At 43.9% G+C, this 16450-nt stretch overlaps 1 protein-coding gene across 2 annotated transcripts in view; it reads right to left on the bottom strand.

Moving 5' to 3' along the window:
- LOC131702095 (leucine-rich repeat-containing G-protein coupled receptor 6-like) overlaps positions 1–16450 on the bottom strand; it is a 53246-nt gene that overhangs the window by 13761 nt on the left and 23035 nt on the right. For both annotated transcript variants that reach the window (XM_059003936.1, XM_059003935.1), the window contains exons 3-6: positions 8904–8975; positions 6702–6773; positions 684–899; positions 48–119 (exon numbers count right to left, since the gene is read on the bottom strand). In XM_059003936.1, coding sequence (XP_058859919.1) covers positions 48–119; positions 684–899; positions 6702–6773; positions 8904–8975 — 432 coding nt within the window. The remainder of the gene's footprint in view (positions 1–47; positions 120–683; positions 900–6701; positions 6774–8903; positions 8976–16450) is intronic.

Below are 16450 nucleotides of genomic sequence, written 5' to 3'. Positions count from 1 at the left end.
CAGTTATGTACTCTGCTGGAAGCTGGATTGAATCCCTGGTTACTTACAGGGTCTCCAGGCTCTGCAGTCCTTCAAAGCAGTTCTGTCCCAGTGACTGGATCCTGTTGTTGTGAAGATGCCTGCAGAAAGAAGACGAACCCCACATGAATCAGGCAGGCTGGTGCCATGGCAACCGTATCACACAGACAGGGCATCTCTAAGGGGGCATTTCCGAACCAACCGGTGGGGTGGGGTTCTGCACAGTGTTTTTAGTGTGGGGTTCTGCACAGTGTTTTTAGTGTGGGGTTCTGCACAGTGTTTTTAGTGTGGGGTTCTGCACAGTGTTTTTAGTGTGGGGTTCTGCACAGTGTTTTTAGTGTGGGGTTCTGCACAGTGTTTTTAGTGTGGGGTTCTGCACAGTGTTTTTAGTGTGGAGTTCTGCACAGTGTTTTTAGTGTGGGGTTCTGCACAGTGTTTTTAGTGTGGCGTTCTGCACAATGTTTTTAGTGTGGGGTTCTGCACAGTGTTTTTAGTGTGGGGTTCTGCACAGTGTTTTTAGTGTGGGGTTCTGCACAATGTTTTTAGTGTGGCGTTCTTTGCAGCTGCAGATGTGTTGGTTGCATAACCCTTATTCATCTTTTTTTTTAAAGTGGGGTTGAAATGTATCGCGCGCACCCTCCTTGTGTGGAGCTGAAAGCACTTACAGCACCACGAGGCTGGAGAGGTTGCGGAAGGCTCCGTCAGGGATGTGGCTGATTTGGTTCAGGGCCAGTGTCATGGCCTGCAGGGTGTGCAGGTTATTGAGGGCGCGCACAGGGATCTCAGACAGGGCGTTGTCATCCAGCCACAGGTGTCTCAGCGAGCGCAGCCCTGCGAAAGCCCTCTCGGGCACCTCCGAGATCAGGTTAGCATCCAGGCGCCTGCAGGAGAGACAGAGAGGTGTAGCAGTGTGAGCGCAGTTGCTCCTGGACAGGAGGTAACTGCACCAGCATGTTAACCAAGGACTAACCACCTCAGATATAAGAAGCTATTTAGTCATTTTTACAAGCCCCTGAATCTAGAAGGTTTTTTTTGGGGGGTTTGGTAACTTTAATAGGTGCAATTTCCTTTATGAAAAAAGTGCTATTATCCCTTAAACTCAAATGCAGCAAATTACACGTCTGATCTTTACACTGCTGCACAGAACACACGCTGTGGGGTCCAGTGAGGTTCCCTTTACATTAAACACAGAAAGCAGGATAAAGAGGCTTTGTCTGGGTTAAAGTGAAAATAAAAATAGGAAAAGCAACACTAAAAAGACTTGCAAAAATGTTGTTATTCTGAAGAGAGGCAAAAACATCCATTTTAAAGATTGCTTTTTGTGGCTGTTACTCTTGTTGTGACACGCTACAGCAGTGTGTTTGCTTTGATTCTACTCCTACCATTGAAACGGCTTACTCACAAGACAAGATAAGTAAAGACAGCATGTACTTGCACGAATAGCAAGACAGAAAGATAAAAAGAGAAAATCCCACGAAAGCAGTTTACACACAACTGAATAGTAGCCTGCGGCACCTGAAAGATCGCACTGTTAATAGTATCTGTTGGACAGCATATCAATGTAAAAACACCCTTTCAGAAAGGTGCAAGGACGGCACGGATTGGACTGGACAAATCTGCAAGGTGATTTGATTTCTCTGGAGGAATACGTAGCCGTTCATGGCTTGCAGTGGACTCCCCTTTGCATATAAATCACTGCCTCCTCACGGTAAGGATTTAGCCTGGCACTCTTACCAGTTCTGTGCTATGAACCGGTGGATGGGGAGAGGGCTTTAGCCACTAGTGTAGCCACAGGATTGCTCTGTTGCATGCATGAAATTCCTTATTAGAAAAGAGAAAACAGGATGAAAAGTGGGCAGAGAATTGATAGAAAGCACATTCTTCACAAAGCCTCAGTTGTGGTGAGGTTGATTGAAGATACTTGGCATTGAAATGGCAATAATTATATCCATTAAATGAAGTTGTTTTTGTTCAAAGCATGTCTTGAAGCAGTAGAGTGCTCCCTGTCCTGATTTATATCCCTGCTAATCAGAATACCTGTCGGGGTGCCTGTGCTGCCTTGTTGTGAGGGGTGGAGAGGCAGCACTTCCACATCTCCAGGTGTGCAGCCCTCTTACAGAGTGTCGCCTTCGCTGCAGGTCATCTGAACGCAGAGCAGCTGGTTTCCATCACTCACAGGCAGCCTCTACTCATTGGAATCGGAGCATGTTACTCCCAGTTGTTTTTTTTTTATTTGTTACTTTATCTCCCATTCTTCTACACTATTTGAAGCGCTTCATTTCAATGTTGGCTCACCGCTGCAAGCCACCTACTGAGCGGGACGACTGATGATCAACAGGAGTCCTGAGCTCCCTCCCATTCAATTACCTTCTTAGCTGGAGGAAAAACTGTTCATCACTTCATGCAATTAAGGGAAGAAATGTTTCTATTTATTCAGTTTTTCATAGGCCTGTGCACAGTTTCCCTTTGAGCTAGTTCATTTTTCTTATCCTTATATCATCAAGTTGATTAGAAGGTACTGCCAATGATGTCAGGAAATACTGTACATATCCCAGTCAACGATGGCCACACCAAATCACACACACAGATATACAGCTGGTAATAATGACAGCGATTGTTGCTATTCCCAGATGTTGTATTTTATTTTCCTGAGATTAAAATGTCTTTTTTTTTATTTGAAGTATATAAAACAAAACAAAACAAACCCAATTAAAAGACGAAAGGTATCTGTGGAGTACGGGCTCCCAGATAAATAAATCGGTAAGATTTGTAATGCTATTCTTATTTAAAACAAGATGGCTTTACTTCTCAGGACTGGGTTTCTTAACAGTATGTAGGATTGCCCCTGGAAATGACAGGCGTGGAGCCTGAGGGAATAAGGATTTCTTTCAGTAATCTATTTCAGGTCACTGGAGAGCTTCTTCCTGTAATGTGGGCCTCTGATGCTGATGACAGACGCTGGCGTTTCCACAACGAAGATAAATGTTCCTCTTATGTCAACAAGTCGGGGCTTTGATCTGCAGAAGTGGCCCCAAGAGCCATGGCGTGCGTCTCGCTGCCCCGCTGTCTGTGTGATCCATCACGGAGCGGGCTGTCGAGGGGCACGTGGGAGAGAGGCTCCAACGAGAACGCTGCAGGACTGGGGTCAGCCTCCACACTGGTGAGCATTGGAGGAGAGTCAGCAGACTGATTAATAGCCAGCACTGCTTACACACAGGAAAACACAGAGATGTGTAGCTGTTTAACACAGGGATATGTAGCCGTTTAACACATGGATATGTAGTCTTTTTAACACAGAGATGTAGCCTCATACACTCGTGTAACTCAGCTACAGTCATGACGGGCAAGGCAGCAGACCTCGCTGAATCTCACAGGGGGCTGATAGGAGACAACTGGCTGACAGATGCTTCTGTTTGCAAGACTGCACAGTTTACTGCAGGTATACTCGGAATGCGGAGCCACGGTGCGACATTGCGTTACCCTAGCAACGCAAACCCTGGAAAAACAACAACGTTTGTCTCTGGACAAGGGCGGCGAGCGCAGTGAAAGTGCCGTGCATTTCAGATACGACTGAACCACAGGGACCTGTAATCAAGTGAAAAGATACATCATGAGAAGAAGAGCAGCTATGAAAAACAGGGTCACGAAGCACATAGTGGCATTGCAAACGGACACAAACCTTGGCTTTTATTTTGAATAGTGTTTGAAAAAGTGAACTGACCAGGTCACATGACAGGTCTATACCTGTGTCAGGCTTGTGATACTGCATGTGCAGACTACGGTTCTCTCCCAGGAACTCATTAGGAGGGGGTTTAGCAGCAGAGACTGATGAACAAGCACCTAATCCCTTTGATAGAAACGTGCTGCAGCAGGATACAGTAAAGCTGTCAAAAGTGTCGATTCTCACTTTCACTACAGTGAGAAATAACATTTGAAAAATCAATGGTTTGCTTCTGATTGGGGGGGGGGGGTCTTGAAAATGAGCACATTGTGCACGCTTCCTGTATTTCACGATACTTGTGGACGACCCTTAAGGCAAATGTAATAAAACCAATTCAATTGACATTCGCAGATCCTGCTCTTTACAAAATGAATCACCTTCCTATCTATCTTTCTTTAGCAGCCAGATGGGAATACTGACTGAAGGATCAAAGGTGTGGGGCTAGCGAGGGAAACATGCTTGTACAGTGAATGCAATAATATATATATATATATATATATATATATATATATATATATATATATATATATATATATATATATCACAACCTCCAGCCATTTAAATAAGCTGCCTGAACACCATTCCCTAATGCTTCAGATATTAACAAGCAGTCTCGTTTACTGACTGTCGGTGGCAGATATGTCAAAATGCTGCTCCATGATCAGAATCTCTGACTCTGGAACCGAAGCAGCTACTAAAATCTCAGGTCTGTGTTATTTCTTAAAACAGATGCAACTAAAAGATTGGGTATCAGAAAAGATCTAGGTAATAAAAATGACACCAGGGCTGCTATGACTGGGGCTTGCAGAGAACTGCCTGGTCCTATTGCAGTGCTGAAGTACCAGCAGCACTGTGTGCATGCGTTCCCAATCCACTGTGCTGTGATTGCTGCTAATGCTGTGGTTTACTCACGGCTCTGCGCTGCAATAAATCACAATTACAATGGGATGCTGTTTTAAACTCTTCTGCAGGCGACACACAGATATGCAAACATGCAATGACAGGGTGCAATAAAGACTGTCAGGTTAGCAAACAGACAGGAAATCAACGTGATTCATGATACACACACATAGATATAGTGTTACATGCACAGAGCGTGCCCAGGTCTGGGTTTACGCATGTTCTTATTATTCTTACACTCATTATCAGGCGGGGCTGCTTCGACGCTGTGTGCCCCCTTGTTTTCCCAGCCAAGCTCACAAACCAGATTGAGAGGTGAAATGAAGTGATAATTACTGAATTACAGAGTAAAGTGACTGCTGTGTAATTACGTGGTACAGTACTTCATGGAAACTGCAGCCAGTCAAGTGTAACAGAAAGGATACATTCATTAGAGTGAAGCAGCCGTGGCACCTCTTAGGGCAAGAGCCAGCTGGCAGTCACTGGTGAAACGGGAATGCCGTTCTTTCATGTACTGAAACACGACAAGTTGTGGCAAACTGCTGGCATCTGCCCACAGCTCTTAGGAATGTGACAGCGCTTAGCACCTACAGTTTGTAAAAGATTAAAAGCTTATGGATGAAATGTACAAAGCGTTTTTACTCCAAAGTGACTTTAGTACACTGTTTAATGTCACACAACTAAACATTTAAATACAAAACCTAAGCCGCACTTGAGTTGTTTACTTCAAGCTTTGCGACGTCAGTGGGTGTGTTTCGACTTTAAAAATAAATACATGGACTGGCTTTGTGAATTCTGCATGCATACTGTTACTAGACACTAATGGCACTCGGTGCATTTGGGTATTGCTCTCAGGGCCAGTGGTATCACAATGCTTTCAATACTATGACTCAATGGCATTCCATTGCAGTAGCATGGGACCACATCAGTAGCAGTCTGTATCAGGGTTCCTACGCTGTGTTTGTCCGGATCCATGGCTGGCCATGCAGCGGCCTGCTCGTGGCTCGACAGTATTTTTTTTCTGGGATTATAATAGGGACCCTATGGTGGATTTCCTGTAAGGAAACTGGTCTGGCTCACACACATGCACTGGGGAATAAAAATAAAAAACGGAAACATTATTCAATGTTTGAACACTTGTTATGTCACGTAACACCTGTTTTATTAACACCCTTTGTGCAGTAAATGTGAAACTGGATCCTCCTCCAGTACAAGAAGCCTAATAAAGGAATTAATAGTCCTAATAGACAGATAAATAAGCCAGCCTTCCTGTCTCAGCATTGTCAGAGGAAGCTGCCAAGACCAACCTCTCTGGCAACCCTATCTTTCCACTGTATCAATAAGTTTAACATCAGAGTGCTAACTGGGCTACAGTATCAGTTAGATCGGCAGTGTGATTCATGGCTCGCATTTACTGTCACAAAGGACACAAAACATTTGGTAACTGCAGCCCAGTGAGAACAAAGGGGCTGAACCAGGAGCACAGGAGAGGCTGGTGACTCTGACGCTGCTGGAGACAGAGATGAATGTTTTAAGAAGCGGGTGTACAGTGATTAAGGGGATCGGGTTTCCAGGTTTGTTTAAACTGCTGTTCTTGCACTGCTGGCTCTCTTCATAGTCCCTAATAGGGTTTGAAAAGCCCTTTCCCTCCCCTGAATTTGCTTCAGTGCCTCCCAGCAGTCTTGTGTGATTCTACCTTGGTTCCGAGCAACTTACAAGCTTAAATATGAAATATTATTACAGGCATAGCAAAGGAAGGAGTTACTCGGCTGATTTATCACAAGCCTTTTTGAAATATTTAGAAAATGTAATGTTTGTTACACTGACATGCCATTTGTATCAGGCAGATAGCAAGCCCACCATCGGGTGCTGTGATTGGTTAATTGCCTTTGAAAGACCCCTTTGATAGTCTTCAGGCGAGAGGCATTTGTCATTTGCAGCAATACCCCTGGCTGCAAACGCAGCACACTGCTGCTGCCAGCTTTCAGTCACTTCTCAGCAAGAACAGGAAATGTAAGTGTGAAAGGCAAAGGCTGGCAGAGCCGTCCCGAGACACACTTACAGGGACTGGAGGTTTGGCAGATCCCACAAGGTCTCGCTGGGGAGCCGCTGGAGCTGGTTGTTCTGTAACATTCTGAAATGACAAGAGGAGAGGATCGAGAGCATGAGGTAGAGTCCTGCATCGGGCCAGGTCCTCTGGCATGAGGACCCACAGCAGGACTTTGAAGCAGGGAAGGGAGCGGGCCACTTGCCTTTGATGCCCACAGGCAAGAAACAGTGGTTGGTTTGCCTTGTCATGCCACCCATACTGGCTAGGCATCATGTGATCAAACAGAGGCCAGACAGGCTCAGCTCTTTCCTTCAGGAGCTTCCTCCACTAGCTGAACAGTGGTGCGAGGGTCACTCACTACATTGGTAGCTGTGGTGAGGTGAGATTCAAATTGGCATTTTTTTCATTGAGGATGAAACGGGTTAAATACATCATTGGTAGGTCGTTAAGTGAATTAACAAAAAATGAAAAATGGGGTGTCCTACTTTCCAAATCAGACCTTATGAGAAAATTAGGGATCTGCCAATTTAACATCGAATCCTTCTCTCTCTTTCCATTAGTATATTTATCTCAGGAGAGCTCTGTTTACAGATCTCGTACCAATTGCGTAATCCAACACATTTTTCCAACAATTAACTTTAAACGGACCAAATTCCACTAGAGCGTTAATTAAAATAAATGCGCCTGCTGGCTTGGAATGCAAGGAGGCTCGGATGCCTTGTTTAATGAAACAATTTGGAGACGATCGCTGTTTACACAGGCAGAGGAAACACAATAAACTCCCCTTCAAACAAATGTGAGGTGTCGTTCTGTCAAGCTTTCTTAGTTTATTTCAGAAGGCGGCTATGTGGGTGGCCAGTGATGTCCTAATAACTGAAACAAAAAGAAAAGAGCACTCTCAATAAATCCTGACTCTTTGAACAATACGAATAATTAGAACTGGAGACGCTGCAGTCACAGACGACCGAACGTGAGGATTTCATTACACAGCAGACAGTTTTATCGCTCCCAATCAAACCCAGCTTCTGCTAGTTAAAAAAAAGAATAAAAGAAAAGCTTTCTGAAGTCTTGTCTTCAGATTAGTGGAGCGCAATTATCTTAACAAGAAAGGACTAAACCCACTCAGCTCATAAGGGGTGTGAAAAAGAAATGCGGTCAGATCGACAGAAAGCGAAATGTTGATTTTCATTATCCCAAACGTTGGTCTTCTTAGTGGCTGATTTGATCGTGCTACAGTGTGCCCTCCAGGATAAGCCACAGACAGTCTTTATTGAAGCATTTTACAGCCCTGGAGATTAACCGCCTATATGTGGCTGTCCCTGGCTTACAGCTAAAAACAGATGCTGAAATCCAGGGGTGGATTATCTGAGCAGGGGGATCAAATCAACCCCTTCTTTATCAGTCTTTCTTATAAAAATGGGACTGCTAGAATTAGGGATGAAACTTTTTAACACCTAAAGCAAACTGGGTAAAACGTGAACCTCACTTCCACCCATGAAACAACATTATACATGTATAAGAATACATTTCTAAACAGAAGCCTCTGCAGTGCAGGAAGCCTGCTTATAAAGAGTGTGGCGCAGAGGAACTCCCAGTCCCTTACTTTTAACCCCCTGGAGAAAAAAAGGCTTTGTTTTGTGTCTCTGAAATCACAGATTAGTCATTAAAGAAGGAGAGAGATCCTTTTGTTTTGTTTTGTTCTGCTCTGGTCTGGGAACATCCGCTACATGATCAGTAAATGGATAGCTCTTAAGAAGGAGTCCCCTGGTGGATGAGCTGACAGCCTGGGTGAGATGAATGGGACAGGGGTAACTGAGCCCCATAGCCCTGCTCCCTCAAGGCACAAGCACAGACACTGCAGACTGTGTGGCTGCACTGCAGCTACGGACAAACCCTTTGCACCTCCCTACAGAACAAACTCATTGTGCTTCACAAAGTCGAACGAAACCTGATGAATAATGTTACGTTAACATATTGAAATTACATACTGCTTTGTGTAGTTTTCCATATATTTATGGTAAATTGAAAAATATGTAGAAATCCAACATGAAATACTGTCATACTATTATGGCTTCCGGTAGACTTTTTAAAAGATCATATTTCTCTCTTTTTTTTTAATTTTTTTTTTTTAGTATGTCTCAATCCTAAATTTGCAGGTGGTGCAAAACGTTTGTCTCTAGCTGTGGAGTAGAAGGGTGTAGAGGGAGTACTCACAGCACTTTGAGGTTGTGGAGGCCAGTGAATACGAGGCTGGGGATGTGTCTCAGGTGGTTACCCGACATACGGCTGCAGAGAAAGAAAAGAGGAACGTTACAAACTGACCATTCAAAGGGGTTTGTTACACAGCCAAAGCAATGCCTTCTGTTGTTTTGTTTTTTTACATTAAAACAGATGGTCACACTATTTTTAGTGGCACTTTATAAACTGTTATATCAAATAGCTTCTTGTTTGTTAGTTAATAAACAGGAACCTGTTTATGAGCTAATTAAAAAAAGGTTGTCTAAAGCTGGTCATTGAATATCAGATCCCTACATCCGGATTACAAACCCGTTTTTATAACTGAAATGGGTGTACCTTTGTTTAAAGGTGCTTTTAAAGATGCTACTGTATCAAATGAGATCAGCTTTGATATCATTTTACCTTTTTAGTAATAACACACATTTACCAGCATGTGTACCTGTGTTAGTAAGCTTGTGTTAACAATGAACGAACACATCGGCCCTTAAAATAAAGCTGGAGCAAAAATCCATAAAAAACTGAAATCCAGACAGTAGCTTTTTATTGTCCTGAAATGTGTCATTGTTTCCATAGATTGAGATTAAATATGAAACATGTGAAACATGTGATTGTAGCTCAACACACACTATGTTAACAATGTTCAGTGCTGTTGTTGTCTTTATACAGATCACAAATCTGGTTTGCACCTGCATTGCAACAATGTTTGCCATTGACCTCGGAAAGAAAGGCTTGTAAAAAAGTTCTCAGCAAGAACAATCTGTCTTTTTGAATCCACACTGAATAGCCCTGCCCTCGAATCCACACTGAATAGCCCTGTCCTCGAATCCACACTGAATAGCCCTGCCCTCGAATCCACACTGAATAGCCCTGCCCTCGAATCCACACTGAATAGCCCTGCCCTCGAATCCACACTGAATAGCCCTGTCCTCAAATCCACACTGAATAGCCCTGTACTGTACATGCATTACCAAACATCACTGGTAGAATGGCACCACACTGGTATGAGGCACTGGTAGAATGGCACCACAGTGGTATGAGGCACTGGTAGAATGGCACCACACTGGTATGAGGCACTGGTAGAATGGCACCACACTGGTATGAGGCACTGGTAGAATGGCACCACACTGGTATGAGGCACTGGTAGAATGGCACCACACTGGTATGAGGCACTGGTAGAATGGCACCACACTGGTATGAGGCACTGGTAGAATGGCACCACACTGGTATGAGGCACTGGTAGAATGGCACCACACTGGTATGAGGCACTGGTAGAATGGCACCACACTGGTATGAGGCACTGGTAGAATGGCACCACACTGGTATGAGGCACTGGTAGAATGGCACCACACTGGTATGAGGCACTGGTAGAATGGCACCACACTGGTATGAGGCACTGGTAGAATGGCACCACACTGGTAGTAACTTTTAGATTTTGTTGTACAGGCTGCTGATCCATTGCAGTACCATAAATCTGTGTCAATACCAGTCAATGTGCGACTGTATCATATCTTCCATGTCCAGTGAAGGGCCAGCTGATGTGTGGTGTTTCATCATAAGAGACAGGGTCAGCTGAGCATGTGAACTTATTCTAAATCATCTTTATCTGAACGAAGAACCGCTGTGTGCTGCCAGTCAGATTAACTGAGATCAATCACTGCCTGCACAGACCTCTGTGCACACCGCACGGCACACCACAGAGCACACGCAGCTCCCAAAACAAAAACGTCCTGAAAATTGACTTTCAGGCAAAGACTTCTGCCTTTTCTCAGTCAACGAGACTCAGGGCTGTTTAATATTAAAGCAGCTGGGCCAGACATCTTTCTTTTATTAGCTGCGTCGTTGGGAGCCAAAATACCGTAAAGTTTAATCATGCATTTTTAATTTACGTCTGCTTGTGAAGAAATAATTACAAGTAACCAAAGAGGATGGAAGGGAACATACAATTGCAAATTAAAGTATAATCTATTCTTCTATATTTATAGGCTTATTTTGACTCCTTGTTCCAGTATTACTGAATGTTTTTAATGCGAATGGCATCTCTGAAATGAAATATGTAAAAGGTGCATCTCCCTGTTGTCAGTCAGTTTAAGGCAAGATGGTTAAGACAGTCGATCTGGTAGAAACTTCAAAGAAACAAAGTCAAGTAGTGCTTGCACATGTTTCGTAACTATGCTGATTCTCTGAAATGTTGTCTTAGACAGCCACTGGAAAAGTCTTAATGCACACAAAAGGATACCATCATTCAGATTGCTAAGACATGTTTTTCCACCGAGTCCTTGAATAGCCAATATCCCCCTCTGTACAAATTACATTGACGCTGGAGAATAATTTATATCTAACAAAACAAATGTTCGTATTAGAAGAAGGCAAAAACAACAATGAGACAGGATTAGCGTTATGTATTCAAATTACAGGTGCATGAAACTATTGTATCATGCCCAATTTCTCAGCCTCCAACTGGAAAGACAGCTACAGTCTTAGATCTGGAATAAAAACATGGTTTTAAATTGCGTGATTTGCATGGGAGTTATGTTAAGTTGCAACTTATGGCACACCAGGTGGCAACTTTCAGAATATAACACCAGGGCCGTAGCCAACCATGAAAACTCAGCACATCCACCCATGTGTGTGTGCGTGAGTATGTGTGTGTGTGTCTGTGAGTGTGTGTGCGTGAGTGTGTGTGTGTGTGTCTGTGAGTGTGTGAGTGTGTGTACGTGAGTGTGCGTGTGTGTGTGTGTGTGTGAGTGTGCGTGTGTGTGTGTGTGTCTGTGAGTGTGTGTGCGTGAGTGTGTGTGTGTGTGTCTGTGAGTGTGTGCGCGTGAGTGTGTGTGTGTGTGTCTGTGAGTGTGTGTGTGTGAGTGTGTGTACGTGAGTGTGCGTGTGTGTGTGTGTGTGTGAGTGTGAGTGTGTGTGTGTGTCTGTGAGTGTGTGTGCGTGAGTGTGTGTGTGTGTGTCTGTGAGTGTGTGTGCGTGAGTGTGTGTGTGTGTGTCTGTGAGTGTGTGTGTGTGAGTGTGTGTACGTGAGTGTGTGTGTGTGTGCGTGTTTGTGTGTGTGTGAGTGTGTGTGGGCGTGAGTGTGTGAGTGTGCGTGAGTGCGTGAGAGTGTGTGTGCGTGTGGAGGGGGGTGGGGAGGGGGCAGTTCAGCGGTATTCAGAGGGGTTTGTTGGCACACTGTTGATGCTACTCTGGCATCACCCTGCCCAATCTGCAGCACCCAGGGAGTTAATCCCACAAGTGCACCTTCCCCATTGCTTTGCCTTGCCGAAGTGACCTTTGTGTTTGATGGTGCCTGGCAGACTGCTCCCATGGAAAATCACAATGTAATGAAGCGAATAAACAGCAGTTGATTACAACATATGTTTTCCCTTAGCAGTGGAAAAAAATAAAGAAATCAATCACATGGAGGACAATATGGAAGGGGAGTGGGGAGGAGGCTTCCTGCACAGCATTCTGAACTCATCTATTACTGGTACAAGGGTTTGATTTACTTCCATTAGCAATCTTGAAATGATAAAAACCTGTGAAACTCGGCACAGCCGAGAGCCATGGATGCAATTCCTGCACAGATTTAACCTGAAGCTCATAGAGAAGTTCCTAGGTTTCAGTTATCTTGTCTGTATTTCCTTCACATCCCCCTCCTCCCCCCCTCCCCTCAGTGAAATCACACACTCTTGATCCGTTTGGATTCACTGCATTAGGAAGCCATGGTTTCCCTTGAGCTCGCTGCACCCTGTGATTTAGAGAAGGGTCCATCCCAGTTCATCGGATTTCTGCCTCGCTGAGCGTGACATCTTACAAATGACTACACAGACCCTGTGGTCTGTGCAGCTAAAGACAGCCCTGGAAAAAGTGCCTTAATTCATTCCACCCGCCCGGCAGAATCTCACTGGAAGACAGGGATTTGTTAATGGTAATGCACCGCAGATAGAGATCTCCAAGGCTGTGCGGTAGGGTTAGTGTGCTTCAGTCTTCAGCTATAAACATTCATCTTCAATGCCAGGCCAACTGTGGTCAGGGCCTCGACCTTCACCTGTAATTTCAACTCTTATAAACCCATGCGCCTCGAGTTAAGATGTGTTCTAGTGATTAGATTGTAGGGAGGTTGCCTGGATGTATTTTACTGTAGTGTTGGTTCCAGCTCCTCCACTGTAGGCTCTTGCCATGTTTGCATCAGTATACCTTTTGCAAATAAACAGCTGCCACTGCATTTGCTCTGAAGGAGTGTTTACATTCAACGCTTTTGTCTTTCTGTTTGCATCCTTTTTCCAGGAGACAGGTTACAGTTTGTAAGAAAACGCTGCAACAACGGCACAGCTTTGAGTGGCATCCGAATTCAATATGAATTTGAGAAACCAGAGAAACGCCACAAATTCACTGTTTACAACAAGTACAGCCTGCTGTCTGTATAAGGGTGTGCGTCCATCTGAGGTTGTAGTTGACTCGGCTTAGCACTCTTGTGGTTTATATGCCATCAAAAACCCTTGAAGGAATTTCAGCCTTATTATCCGATGCTAAAGAGCCGGGCTTGGCCCCCTGAGTCACCTACATGAGAAATAGTTTATCACTCTGTTGAGTGTTGGCTTAATACCCTTTATAAGATGAAATCTCTGTGATGTGTTTATGCTTAAAAGTACTCATTGTAACAACTGTGTTTATACTGGCTCTGCCTTGCCAAGAACACCTTGGAACTGAAACTGAAACACAAGCCATTTCTCTGGATAAACAAACTCTGAAAGAAAGAAAGAAAGAAAGAAAGAAAGAAAGAAAGAAAAGAAAGAAAGAAAGAAAGAAAGATTTTAATGTTAGTCATTTTGCCTTGGAGCATTCATATGTGTGGCGGATTTCACACAAAAGAACCAATCATCTTTTGCTTTGGTTAAAATAACACACAAAAAATAACACATTAAAAAAATGAAATGTTTGACTCTTCAAAGAAATTCATTTTTCTGGAGACTGAAAAATTGATAAAGTTCTACTCAGCAGGTCTGCTCTGATGCAGAGCATAATGAGATGTAATAAGATCAAAGGGAAAACCTCTGTAATCATAAATATAAAGCATGGATATAATCTCAATTCAATCTGGATTACTGTGCATCATTACTGACAATACATTGGGGCGTTCACATTTGCCTTTGAGAGCAAAACTACAGAACGATGAATTAAAGAGAAGTGTTTTAATAAGGTACGTTTGGTCAATGTTGAGAGAGAGAGAGAGAGAGAGAGAGAGAGAGAGAGAGACAGACAGAGAGAGACAGAGAGAGAGACACACAGAGACAGAGAGAGAGAGACAGAGACAGACAGACAGAGAGAGACTTTCGTCCTAGGAAAGGGAACACAGTTGCTTTCAATTAAAGCCCTCTGCCTGTGTGAAAGTGTGCATTGAGTTCCCACGCAGCGGAATCAGTATTAGTAAAATAAACACAGGTCCTAATTCAAGTGAAACAATGAAATCCAACCTGGCCGCTGGTATCGCTTCACAGCTGTCAAAGAGGCTGATTAATGGGGAATAAACAGCGAGGTAACCGTTCTGAAATGGGGCCATGCGCTGCCAAATGACCACCCAGCTATTCCACCCATTATCAGAGATGAGGCCCTCTCATCCAGTTATTACAAACGCTGTACCTTCGGCCTTATATCGGCCTCGCAGCACACTGCAGTACGACAGCAAGAGGGAGACTTCAGCTGGTTTAGGTTTTTCTGTCTTGTGTGGGGACCGTACTGTATACACAGCTGAAAGTGATTAACATAAATGCGGTTTTAAAATGAACGAGATAGACAGATAGACAGACAGACTCTAGTTTGGGTACAAAAATAAAGATCATTTTGTATTTTGTAAGAGCGCATCTTTAGTTTTCCCTTGTCTAGGATGTTTGCCATCATTCGGAATAGCGCTGGGTTCTGTTGAGTTAGTATTATTTGAACTGAACAGCCTTGCTCTGCACACGTAGAGAGGAGTTGAATGGAGAATCAGGAAGTCTGTTTGGTCCTCGGCAGTTTGTATGAACAGCTCTGGCTCAGTCCTTGGTCGCTGTGCTTGCGCTAATGTCACATCTGCTCCTTATAGTGATATTGCATTGCTATTGCACACAGACCTCCCCTCCTGAAGCACTTCACTGACAGTCGACACAGAAGAGAGAGGAGCGCAATACTGAAACACAGCAGCTTCCCAGAGTCCCGCCGTCAGCTAAGATTGGGCTGGGAGGGGAACTGAAACAAAACAGGGCACAGGGAATAAATCACTGCAGTGCAGCCCAATGCACCAGCAAGGGTCGGATTACACACCTCACTTTAGAGGCTGCAGAAGATGACAAATTAGCTGACAGAGGACGACAGGTTGCTTATTTAACAGGCTCCTGTAAATAAATGGCGTGTCTTTCAATGGGTACAAAAATATATTATGAGAAAAAGAAGCAATACTCTTGACAGGAGCACCAGCAAGGAGCAGAGGACAAACAGGAGTGGAGAGTTTACTCCAGTCTTTAACTCCTATTGTTTTTGTGGGTGAAGAAATAAAAAAAAAGCTTCTAATTTTATAAAACTAGAACCAGACAGCTTTTATATTACTGTGACATGGCCTTTTATACACAGTAAACCTCTTTGCTGCTTAGTTTGAGATAGTTTAAATGGAATTTCCTCCTTTCGAAAAACAGGAGCTAATGAAAGACTGCAGTAAATACAGCCCTTAGTTTCACAGCTTTACCTTCCAACGCGAGCGCTTTGATGTCATGGAGGCTCCCGGCTACACCACCAATAGGAGGCTATACAGAACACCCAAAGAGCATTGCAGTTCTTTTAAAAGCTACAGACGTGTCTGCTAGGTGGGTAGCGTGCGTTCCCTTGGTTTTCAGATCTCAAAGCTGTCCACATGCCTCCCAGCCCAGGAAAGATCTCATGCACCTCTGTGATTTATAACTGTAAAGATTTCCTCTGTTTAGAACATGAAACGAGAGCGCTGTGTGAAAACCCGGATTGGAAACGGAAGCTGTTTGAACACCAATCACAGGACCAGGTCACGGCTTGCCCACCCAAACATAGACTAGACAAAGCATATCAGCTGTATGCACTGAGTACATAGAAAACTCATTCAAACAAAAAAGCCAAGAGTAATGTCAACCGGGGGGGGAAGCATTTTTACCTTCAAAACTTGTTTTAAACACGTGCATAAGATACACAGTATTCTGATGGGTACATACATAGTGTCATATTAAATGTCATTTTAAATGAAAGTTGCCCAGAGGATTAACTTAGATTTATGGATCATAGCGGCTTTTACTGAATAACAAAACGAACAACAAGCGTGATAGATATGGGATGGGTGTGGACATGCAGCCATTAGCTATAAATGTTACAAAATCAAATAAAACATGAAGCAGCCTCTGACCGTGCCAAGGCTTCTCAGCTTGATGTATCTGCAGTGTAGTATTCCTGTCACTCCACCTCTGAGTCCCGCCAGGTGCTTTCAATATAACACCTGATACTCTCAGCTGGGTTTCACCTGAACAGATTGCACCTTTGGGATTGGA

The sequence above is a fragment of the Acipenser ruthenus genome, chromosome 29 (genome assembly GCF_902713425.1).
Source record: "Acipenser ruthenus chromosome 29, fAciRut3.2 maternal haplotype, whole genome shotgun sequence".
Classification (NCBI taxonomy): domain Eukaryota; kingdom Metazoa; phylum Chordata; class Actinopteri; order Acipenseriformes; family Acipenseridae; genus Acipenser; species Acipenser ruthenus.
Note: the sequence above shows the minus strand (reverse complement) of the source record. Positions and strands in the feature narration are given on the sequence as shown.